This window comes from Lissotriton helveticus, chromosome 2_2 (genome assembly GCF_964261635.1).
Source record: "Lissotriton helveticus chromosome 2_2, aLisHel1.1, whole genome shotgun sequence".
Taxonomy (NCBI): domain Eukaryota; kingdom Metazoa; phylum Chordata; class Amphibia; order Caudata; family Salamandridae; genus Lissotriton; species Lissotriton helveticus.
The window spans coordinates 189,277,030-189,289,130 of record NC_136060.1 but is presented as its reverse complement, the minus strand read 5'-3'; the positions used below and the strand labels follow the sequence as shown (position 1 = coordinate 189,289,130).

At 47.2% G+C, this 12,101-nt stretch overlaps 1 protein-coding gene across 3 annotated transcripts in view; it reads left to right on the top strand.

Annotated features, from left to right (window-relative positions):
• KLHL5 (kelch like family member 5) overlaps nucleotides 1–12,101 on the top strand; it is a 506,424-nt gene that overhangs the window by 420,200 nt on the left and 74,123 nt on the right. For all 3 annotated transcript variants that reach the window (XM_078678331.1, XM_078678330.1, XM_078678333.1), the window contains one exon: nucleotides 6,851–7,013. In XM_078678331.1, coding sequence (XP_078534457.1) covers nucleotides 6,851–7,013 — 163 coding nt within the window. The remainder of the gene's footprint in view (nucleotides 1–6,850; nucleotides 7,014–12,101) is intronic.

The following is a 12,101-nucleotide window of genomic DNA, read 5'->3' as shown; positions in this document are numbered from 1 at the left end:
ACAAAGATTTTAGCATGTGCTGTTCCAACACTTTTGATAGAAATGGCAACTGAGAAATAGGTCTGTAGTTCTTCAGGCTGGATGGATCTGCCCCGGGCTTTTTTAACAGGGGTCTGACGCGTGCCTCTTTAAAAGAGGTAGGTAATGCGCCAGTAGCTAGTGAGGTGTTTAGGAGGTGTAGGATCTGATCCTCTAGGATCGGGATTGCTAGTCGGAGGATATCGGGTGGGCACGGGTCAGCAGGTGAGCCTGACTTGATGGATGCTACAAGTTGTCTCAGGATGGTAGGGTCAATTTCAGGGAAGCTGGTAAAAATAAGGTTTGGGGAATTTAAAGGGGGCAGTTGTTCAATGTGTGAGACTGGATTATCCTTCTTAATATCGGACAAGATAATCGCAACTTTTTCGAGGAAATATCCTTGAAAGGTATCACAGTTGATTAAGATGTCGTTCTTTTCCTCCTTCACACTTAGCTCTTTCAGGATTTGAAAGGTTTCTCTCTGGATATTTGTGGCATTGTTTATACGTGTCTCGTAATAGTCCTTTTTAGCTAAGACGATAGACTTTTTGTATGTTTGAAACGACATTCTATATAGTTCCCTATCAGTGTCCTTTTTGGATTTCCTCCAGCATCTTTCGAGGCAACGGAGTTTTCTTTTGTGTTCACGTAGATTTTGGGTGAACCAAGGGGCTCCTTTCTCTGCACCCTTTACTCTTTGTACCTTTTCAGGGGCTAACTCGTCGATTGATTTCCTGAGAGTAGTCGTAATCGCATCATACATTGAGTCGAGGTCAGAGACACCTTGAGAGACTATGGGAGTCTGTTTGTATTTGGGCAGAGTTTTGGCCAAGGTGTCAGAGTTTACTTTTCTCCATTGGCGTACTTTTTTGGTTTTTAAAGGGAGTTTAGCCTGGAGATTAATTAACGGAACGTCGTATAGTATTAGGTGGTGATCCGACCAAATACAGGGTGTAATACTTGCAATGGCCACCTTTGACATGGAGGACCAAATAAGATCAAGGATGTGGCCTTTTTTATGGGTTGGAGCTTCTACAAATTGTACCAAACCAAGAGAGGTCATAGTAGTCTGTAATTTCTGGGCTAGCGGATCTTGATTGCTTTTATCCCAGTGGATATTGAAATCGCCAGTTACCAGGATGTTTTTATAGCGTGTGCATAAATCTGATAATATAGGGAGAAAGAGGTCATTGAATTTTGAGGTACTTTGGGGTGGGCAATACACTGTTAAGATGGTAAAACAGGAGTTGTTCATGGTGATTTTTATCCCCAAAATGTCGACGGTACTTATGGTCTCCGATAAGATTTTAGTTACCGTAAACTGCTTTTTAAAGATCGTTGCTACACCCCCACCTCGGGCCCCCTCTGGTCGGTTGTGCCAGATCATATCATATCCACTAGGAAGGGCGGCGATGATATCCGGGGAAGAGGCATCGCTCAGCCAGGTTTCAGTGAGTGTCAGGAAGTCAATGGTCTCGTCTTGTAAAAGAGTGTAGATTTCTAGGTGATGTTTCTGCAATGACCTGGTATTGATGGTAGCTAGCTTAAGGGGGGGTGGAGGATTAGAATTCTTACCGCTGGGTATGTGCAAGATGTTAAGTTCCTCTAAGGTGGCACATATAGCAGGTGGTAATGTATAGCTGTCAGATTTCAGTACTAGGAGATCCCCGGAGGAGTAGCAGGTGCGTGTACCAGAGTCCCTAAGCCCTGTGCCCGGCCGTGCGCGGACGGGCGCAGACGGGCACGACTCTGGCACGACTCTGGCACGACTCTGGCACGACTCTGGCACGACTCTGGCACGACTCTGGCACGACTCTGGCACGACTCTGGCACGACTCTGGCACGACTCCGGCGCGCCCGCTGATCGCGTCCGCTGCGCGGAGTCATCTCTGCCCGTTTTTATGGCGCCTGAAATCGCGTCACAAATTGCTGCCTGACCTAGGATGGCCGCCAAAACCGGTACTCTGCTCTCGGCGTCAATACTCGGCCGAGAGCAGGTCCGATTCGGAAAAGCAGGGGTTCAGTTACTGTTAAGCGCAAGGGGGTCAACAGGGGGGTCGCAAGCACCTATTACGGTCAGGTGCACAAAATACAAATTTTCACAGTTTCAAATCATTAAAAGCAAATTAAAATTTTAAGAAAGCAAGAGACCTCCCGGCTTCCGCCTCAGGAGGGTGAGAGATGCGTGCAGGTTAGAAATTACCGGCACTCTCCCTTCGCGTCCCTTTTATGGCGCCTGAAATCGCGTCACAAATTGCTGCCTGACCTAAGATGGCCGCCAAAACCGGTACTCTGCTCTCGGCGTCAATACTCGGCCGAGAGCAGGTCCGATTCGGAAAAGCAGGGGTTCAGTTACTGTTAAGCGCAAGGGGGGTCAACAGGGGGGTCGCAAGCACCTATTACGGTCAGGTGCACAAAATACAATTTTTCACAGTTTCAAATCATTAAAAGCAAATTAAAATTTTAAGAAAGCAAGAGACCTCCCGGCTTCCGCCTCAGGAGGGTGAGAGATGCGTGCAGGAGATATTATTGGGCTCCTCAACTGTCGGCCATTAACCACTCGATGTATTCCCCGGGTCCGGATCCGGCTTTTGAAATGGACAGATTCCAACTGCCGGGTGGTGACTTTAATAGAGTGCTTTACTCTAGATCGGCTGGGCTCCACCTTACGGGACCGACTAGGATTGCGGTTAGTGTGTGGCGCGCTGCGAATTTGAGCTTGGGGTGGGATGAACGAGTGACGCTGGCGACTCCGCTTTATGCATCTGAGCGTTTGGGATGTCTTTGGACGACGAAGGGGTTTGACCGCTGGGACATGATTGGAATCTGTAGAGTGGGTGACGTGTGTGCGAATGGAGCGGTGAAGTCCTTCGAGGCCCTTCGGAAGGATTATGACCTGAGTGATAGGGAATTTTTTAGATATTTAAAGGTCCGTCATGCCCTCACTTCTGTTCTTACTTCCGGTACCGCCATCCCCGAGTCCTCCCCCCTTGAAGATCGTATCCTAGATGGTCTTCTCCCTGATAGCACTATCTCCTTGATTTATAAGAAGCTGATTCACAATCGCGCTGACTTGCTCGTTCGACTTAGAGAGGCATGGGTCGGCGACGGGCTGGAATTGGATGATGAGGATTGGCAGTCGGCGCTATCTTCTCCGAAAGAGGTCGCCATTCCCGCCCGTCTCCGTCTGGTTCAGCTCAAGATCCTCCACCGGGTGTACGTCACTGGTCCTCGTTTGGTTGTGATGGGTTTTTCCCCGGATGGCCTATGCAAGCGTGGGTGTGGGATGAGTGCTACGTTTCTTCATATTATTTGGGAGTTTCCGGGGGTGGCTGCTTATTGGACTGAGGTGCTTGCGGTGATGGCTGATGTGACTGGAATTGCCCTGGTGCCGGAGGCCCGGAGATGCTTGTTGAACGTGTGGGAACCTACCGACTATTCGGTGGCCCAAACCAGATGGGCGACCCTGGGATATATGGTTGCGAAACGGGACATAGCGCAACTTTGGGGTTCGCACAGGCCCCCCACTGTCTCTGTGTGGGAAGAAAACATGGACTGGTCTATGTTCCGCGAAAAGACTGTCTACACAGCCAGGGGCAGACCTAGGGCATGGACGAAGATCTGGTGTCAGTGGAACACCTATCGCGGAGATATTTGTGCTCCTCCCCTGATGGAGGCCCCTGATATTCCCTTATCACCCTAGGTTGGCGTTCCTGAAATTTCGTATACTGTCCTTTGGCTCGATTGGCCTCCCCGCTATCCCCCCGCCTTGACTTATCCTATTGATTGTGACTTCGTATTCCTGATTGGTGGGTTCCCCCCCCCCCCAGGGCTGACTCTCTGTGTATTACTCCTTCGCCTTGTTTTTAATGTTTGTTGCTTTTGTTGTGATTTAAAATAAGAAAATTGTCTTATCCTATTCCATACTGTGGGCGACATTTTGTATCCGACTTGTGCCTGACCGCTGGAATGGCGACCACTGTTTTATACCACATTATGCTTCGATCTTAGCGGCCAGCCCGTGCGGTTGTAGGCCCATTTCTGTACACATGATTTTGTTGCTCAATAAAGTTTTTAACCAAAAAAAATAAATTAAAAAAAATAAAAAAAATAAAGTTGATAATTCAATTACATCACGCCTTGTAGACTATGATGTAACTCGGGGGCAATGGTGCCATGTCCAAAAAGATGGGCACTCTCAATGATCTCAGACGGGTGCATCCTGGCCTCTGTTCTCCATATATATTACGTTTATGTGGTGGTTAAGCGGTGTTGAAGTGGAGATGGTAAAAGAATATAGATATTTAGGCCTCCTTTATAGTTATAACCTAAATTTTAAACTTCATATAGACCATCAGGAAGTTCGCTCCAAAGCTATTACTGGAGCTCTACATAAAATCAAACTAGTTTTGGGGCATATGTCCTTTCAAGTACCATGACAATTGATGCAAAAAATGTAATTTGCTACTGTATGGTTGCGAGAGTATGCCAGCAAAGAACATAGTGTGTGCAAATTATTGAAAGTAATACCTGGAAAAGATGGCTGGGGCTGCCCATCGGCTCGAGCTGGGCGTACCAACATATTGTTTAAATATGGACAGTGGATCATTAATTATTGGGCCTACCTTTGAGGTGTAAGAAGGCTCCTTAAGGCACACTTTTAAAATCTGCCCTTCCTAACCCTCTTCCCCTTCATCCGGCCTGATACTGCCCCAACTGCAGAACTCAAGTTAGTCTAGTGATCAGGTGCAAAGGACTCTCACCTGTAGTATCCTGAAGGTGCTGCCAGGGGAATCGTGGTCAAACCCAGTGTGGTGGACCAGTCTGCAGACGTTGCTGAGGTCATGGACGGGGCAGATAGGGGACAGGGGACTAGGGTCCTGCACAAACTGTGAGGTTATGAGTGAGATGTCACAAACAGGGTAGGTAGAACTGATGTAAGTTTTGGGTTTTCTTCTGCTTTTCCTTCAGCGGTGTAGTTAGGTGGGGGCGGTGCGCCCCAGGAGGCACTATTTTGTGGATGGGGGCTGTCTAGCCATGGACCGTGTCATGTATGTGCATGTAACTTGCATGATCCAGGTAACTATTAGCGGTGATACTGCGTTTCTCTAGGACCTCTTTCAGGTGCTCGCCCCCCCTCCCCCCGGGGGCGGCAATCTGAAGGATAGCCCCGGGCGCCACAAGCTCTAGCTACGCCCCTCAGCTGTCTTGGAGTCCTCCTTGTCTCTTAAGGTGCCTGTGGGATTCAGGGAAGCAGGTCTGCTGCTTCACAGGAGTACCTGTTTCCTGGGTGAAGTACTGACAGGTCTTCTGGGTTTCGAGGACTGTGCAGCTGCAGGACAAGTAGTCTTTTGGCATTTGGCGCAGTTGTCAAAGTCAGCAGACAGGCCGGCAGTCAGTTGCTGGATCTTCTGTTCTTGTTCTTTACGACTCTTCATGTCTGTCTTCTTTCAGGTCGGCAGGATCTGCTTTTCTGGTGTCAGAAGCTTCCCTAAATGCTGAATTTAGGGGCGTTAGGAGAGTGTGAGTGGTAGCTAATGGGTTACCTACCCTTGTGTCACCACACCACCTATATGACCACTTCCTGTGGGAAGTGGGGATATCCCTATCCGAGAGTTCCTATGTTTGCCATCATAAAGATAGCCAACTCTGAAAAGTAATATCCACTTCAGTTAACCCGCCTTAGGGGTGGTACTAGCTTGGGGGTGGGCATGCCTACCTGATTGACTAAATTTCCTGCCTGGACAGGTGCCAGAGGGCTCTGGAAAAAGGGGGTCGGCTTCCTCTCCTGTGAGGGCAGCCATATTCACATTTCTAACGTTGTGGCTTCTTTGTAGCTCCCCTGCCATGGAATGCTAATCAGCCGGTCATCCTGAGGGAGGGGGTGTGAACTGAACACCCTCTTCCCAGGCAGGCTTTGTTTCTGACCTCCAGAGAGCAAAGACCCTCACCCTGGGAAGTCAAACTTGTCTCACGTGGCAGGCTGGCAGAGACCTTTCCGCCAACGCACCAGTGGCTGGTAGGTTTTCAGGGGGCACCTCTAGAGTGCCCGCTGTGTGCATGACTGGAATCAGGGTGGGTTTGTGAATACGAGATGTTTGATACCAAACATCCCTATTTTCAGTGAAGCCATCATGTAGCTGGGGAACTAGTTTTCACCAGTGTTCAGCACCTGTTTTAAAATGCCTTCCCTGTCACCTTGTATTGTCACTAAAGGACTGACCAGCACCAGGGAGTATCTGCTCATGCAGATATGACCACACATGTAGTATAAGGCACCCTGCAGGGGTGACTTACAAATAGTATATGCAGTCTACGGGGACATGGCACACAGGGATGTGTCATGTCGTGCTTTTACTTTTGTCTGCACCAAAACATGCCGCCTGTCTTGTCAGCCCTTCATGAGTTTGATGAGCGCTCCCTTAGGGTGGCAAAATTGGTGCTGCAGCCCTTGGAGACCCCCTTTAGTACCTCAGGCCAAAGATACCAGGGGTACCATTTACTCAGGGCTTATAGAGAGTGCTGAAGGAATTGCCAATTGGGGGAACAATTGTACAGTACAGAAAGAGATCTGGCACTGGGGACCTGGTTAGGAGCAACCCAGTGCATTTCCATTGGAAGTCACCCCAATGACCAGGGAAAAAGTGGATGTGGCCATGTCAAAAAGGGGCACTTTCCTACATAAACCTCTATTGAATTGTTAAAATTGATTAAATGTTTTTCATTTTCTTTACATCACTGTATCATTTTTCTGCCATTACCAGATCAAGTCATAATAAAAACTAGAATTCCCCTGTTGTCATATTAAAAAAATATATATCTTTTTTTTAAGGGGTCGCTGTTTTGGAAGGCCCCATGTATGCTGTTGGTGGGCACGATGGATGGAGCTATCTGAACACAGTAGAGAGATGGGATCCACAGGCCCGTCAGTGGAATTTTGTTGCAAGCATGTCAACACCACGAAGTACAGTTGGTGTGGCTGTACTGAATGGAAAGTAAGCATACAAATCATTTTCTTAAATTACAATGTCAGTAATTACCCAGGGATCTCTGTACCTTTGAACAAAACATCTGGTCCTATTACAAAATAACAACAAAAGCACTATTAGATGGCAAGACTGAAAAGGCATACTCATATATGTTGAAAGAAAGAAAAAAAAGAGTCTAGTATATGGACAGATCTTCATATGAAGAAAGTTAAGTGGTAGCATGCAAGTGTTTCTCTGGATTCAGGTTCAATTTTTTTCTGTGTCTTTGACACCCCTACTAGCTATTGGATGCGGTTAGGTGTTAGATCATTGATTTATGTAGCTTAAACATGCATACAAAATATTCTGATAATTGTTTGTTTTTACATATATTAAATGTTTTTGCATTTATATAGCACACTCCACAAACCAAATTGCCTACTGTGTATTTATGAATTACAGTGGTAGGTTAGGAAAGATGCCGAGCCTTCTCGCTAGTGCAGGTTTCCGCTGTCAGCATTCAGCTTCCTGAGTAATCATACCACTTACAAGGTTCTAGACATTTTACCAGTGTGTGTGTGAAGATGTAAATGATCCATTAAGTTGATGCAAACTTTTACTTCCAACATATTACTTCGATATTATTGTACACTGCTGTTTTCGCACATGCTGGACCCAAACCAACGTCCCAATGTGCCATAGGTCTCAGCATCTAATGATGGATTTTATACATGTAGCCTGGAAATGTCCAGAGGTACAGGCATATTGGAGTAGCTGTTTCTCAACCTTGACAAGGATGTTAGATGCGGATAGCTCAACAACCCTGCTGATTGCCCTTCTGGGCTGTGTGCAAGATATTCCAAAGACAGTCGAAAGATTTGCTGCCGTTTCATTACTCCAAGCTAAATGAAGAGCAACTGTTAAAAATGGGGGTTACTAGTGGACAATGGCTTTCACCCTGTCCAAGTAGGTACCCTTATTCTAGTCTGCGCAAGAGGATTACACAGCTAAGATAACCCCTACTCACTACCTTGGTAGCTTGGCACGAGCAGTCAGGCTCATCTCAGAGGCAATATGTAAAGCATTTGTACATAAACACACAGGAACACAATGAAAACACAGCAAATTGACACCACACCAGTTAAGAGAAATAACCAATATTTATTTGAATAAAACAACAAAAATCCAACATACACAACCAAAGGTATCACTTTAAAAATGTTCAAACAGTTCAGTCCATAGAAAACTACAGATGTCACTTTTTAGTACAAAGTACCTGGGATGTGTCAAAAAGGTGAAAACCTGTGCAGGGGAGATGGGATGCCAGAAAACAAAGCAATACGTAAATTCCTTACACCCAGGGGAGGTGATGGATCTATTCCTTACTGCGAGGGGAGTTGATGTGTCGATTCCTTGATGCGGTGCAGAGGAGGTGATGCGTCAATTCCTTGCTGTCAGGGGAGGTGATTCATCTATTCCTTATTGCGAGGGGAGGTGATGTGTCGAACTCCGCATACATGGCCTCTGTTCCTTACTGCTGGGCAACATCGATGGAGAACTTGGCGCGAAGGTGCGTTGCGTGGAAAATCTGGATACGCTAGGGTCAATGCAGCAGCAGGGAAATAGACGCTGCGTTGATTTTCCCAGCCGCTAACAGGTGATGCGTTCATTTCTTCAGCTGCACATCATGGCCTGCATCAGAGTCAGAGCGGGCGTCTCGTACATTGGAGACATGGTACACCGGACTCGGGCTGTGGCGATCTTTCGCACACCCAGCAGGCGCTGCGTCGATTCTTCGCCCGCACCAAGTCAATGCTTTGGTTTTTCAGCCGCAAGGCAGTGCGGCGTCAGGAAAAACAGGTGCTGAAGGGCGATGCATATATTTTCTTCTCTTCTTTGCAGCAAAGCCACCTCCTAGGGCATAGAGCTGGAATTGGCAACACTTGACAGATCAGAACCTTGGAAAGCAGGATTCAAGAAAACAGAGCCCAGACCTTTCCCTGCCCAAGATAGAAGCAGCAAGCAGTACAACACAGCAACAAGCAGAGTGGCAGTTCCCTTCCCTACAGCTTCTCCAGCTCTTCTTCTTGGCAGACTCTCCTCTTAGTCCAGAATTATTCCACAAATGTGGGGTCATATCTCCAGTAATTATACCAGTTTCTGCCTTTGACTTAGGCAGACTTCAAAGGATAGTCTTTGTAGTGCACAAGGCCCTGCCTTGCCCTGACCTTGCTCCAGACACACTGCATGGGGGTGGAGACAGCTTTGTGTGAGGACAGGCACAGCCCTTTTCAGGTGTCGATTACCTCTCCTCCCATCACTCTAGCTCGGAAGGCCCATCAGCCTGGTGATGGGCCATTCAGGATATACAGGGCACACCTCAGCTCCCTTTGTGTATGAATGGGCAAATAGCCCAACTGTCATTCTAACCAAGATGTGGATTCCACAGGCAGGCAGAGACACAGAATGGTAAAGTAAGAAAATACCCACTTTCTAAAAGACTATAACAAAACAATAGTCCCTTCCAAAAGTGATAATCAGTGAAACATAGAAATACAATGAAAACTATGTTTGTCCTCTCCAAATGGAGAAATAGGTTATTTATTCAACCGAGCAATAATTCAAAACCATTAAAAAAAAAGATAAGTGGGTAGAAACATGGAACTCACGGGATTAGCAGACCTCAGGCATTATACGTTTGAGTGACTGAAAAATAAATGCACAATCAGTAAGTTACAATTGCAAAGTATCTTTCCTCATAAAGAATATAAATTAAACAGTTAAAGTCAAGACACTAAATTCGACGAAATTTCGATCCCAACTAAGGTCGGGGGATCATCATCAGGACACAAGTATTTATGCCTGAGAAGTTGCCTGTTAGTAAAACTCAGTTGTATTTGGAGTGCTGTATAGAAAAACACCAGTGAGAAGGCAGAGGGGTTGGTAAAATTATGCCATGCTGATTATTATCCAGATCGATATCTGGACACAATTGTCCACGCCGGAAAGCGGCCTCCTGTGACAAGATTACTGTCCGCCCACCACTGTTTGCAGTCACCATGGTCTGTGTCTCGGGTGAGTGCGAATTCTGTTATTGATGCATGCGCATGACTCACGCTTTCCAGCTGTCAGACACGCCATGGCAGAACTTTGATCTGGCCTTCCAGTGCCTTTGGTATTAACCTCGTAGGTCAAGAGAGCCATAGGGAGGGTGCCGGAATTAGGAGTAGGCTGTGGTTGTTATTCCTTCTAATTTCTGGTGCCCAAGAAGGACTGAGGCCTTTGTCCTATCTTAGACCTGCACACTCTCAATTTCTTCCTGAAAAATTAAAAATTCAAAATGCTCACGCTCACTCAAGACCTGTCTGCCCTGGACTTGGGAGACTGGACGGTAGCATTGAACTTGCAGGATGCATACCTACACATTCCCATCCTGTCTGTCCACAGACGTTACCTGTGGTTCACGGTGGGTGATGAGCACTTTCAATTTGCAGTGCTCTCTTTTGGCCTTACCAGTCCTCCTCGGCTGTTAACTAAGGTAATGGAAGTGGTTGCTGCTCATCTGTTGAGATCGGGGTGCCAGCCTTCTCCTATCCCGACAATTGGCTATTGTAGGCGGCTCACCCCAGGCAGATGTCTCCCACCTCCAGACTATGGTGGATCTCCTGCACTTGCTGTCCTTCATTATCAACATGCCGAAGCCGCACCTTATTCCTTTTCAGATGCTCCCTTTCATCTGATCTGTTCTGGAAACACAGCACTTTATGGCTTATCTTTCCAGCGGCTTGTTCACGATATTCAGACTATGATACTGGTGTTTCAGACTCTAGCCTGGATTTAGTTGAGACTAACTCTGAGGCTGCTGGGCCTCATGGTCCCCTGCATCATGCTTGTGATGCATTCCCACTGGCATATGCAGACTCTGCAGTAGGACCTGAAGTTCCAATGGGCGCAACATCAGGGAAATCGCTCCGATGTGGTCCAGATCTCGAAGAGCACTACAGAAGACCTGCTGTGGTGGTTTACGAGCCGCGATCAGGTCAGTAGCAGACCTCTCTCCCTTCCCCACCCAGATCTGATGGTAGTGACAGACTCTTCACTTCCGGTCTGTGGTGGTCATCTGGAAGAGGTGGAGATCAGAGGACTCTAGTCTCCAGCAGAATTAGGACTCCACATAAACCTGTGTGAGCTCTGTTTGATCTGGATGGCATTGAAAGCCTTTCTACCCTCTATTAAGGGAAGGCTAGTGCAGATGTACATGGATTACACCACTGCCATGTGGTACTGCAACAAACAGGGCAGGGTGGGGTCGTGGACTCTTTCTCAAGAAGCTCCACTCCTCTGCACATGTCTGGAACGTCAGGACATTTCCCTGGTGCTTCAACATCTGGCGAGCTTTCTGAATACCAGAGTGGACAAACTCAACTGTCGATGCCTAGCTGATCACGAATGGTGTCTCCATCTAGAGGTGGTGCAAGATCTCTTCCAAGAGTGAGGGAAGCCTTTGTTAGATCTGTTCACCACCCCCTAGAACATGCAATGTCAGCTGTTTTGCACATTGTAGTTTCCAAAAGTGGCTCAGACTCTTTTTATCTCTAGTGGAGCTCAGGGCTCATGTACACCTTTCTACTAATACCACTCCTGCCCAGGGTTCTCCAGAAGATCAGAAATGACCGGGCTCAAGTCATTCTTGTAACTCTGGATTGGGGACAGAGAGTCTGGTATCCTGAGCTTTTGAGCATGTCCATCAGTCCTCCAATCAGGATGTCTCTTCGGGAGGTTTTTCTGTCTCAGCATCAGGGGACGGTTCTGTCGATGCTTGACAGAACACTGGAGCGGCAACAGTTGACAGCTTATGAATTACCGCCTGAAATCTGTAATGTTATTGTGGCAGCCAGACGTCCCTCCACGAAGACAGTATACTCCTGCTGTTGGAGCAAGTTTGTGGCCTGGTGTTCAGAAAAACAGGTTGACCCCCCTATATGCTCCCCTTTCACAAGTTCTCTTGTTTATTCACATCCTAGCCCTTCAGGGCTTTGCTTTGAGCACCTTAAAAGGCTATCTTCCTGGAATCTCAGCATTTCTGCGGTTGCCAGATTAGCCATCCTTGTTTAA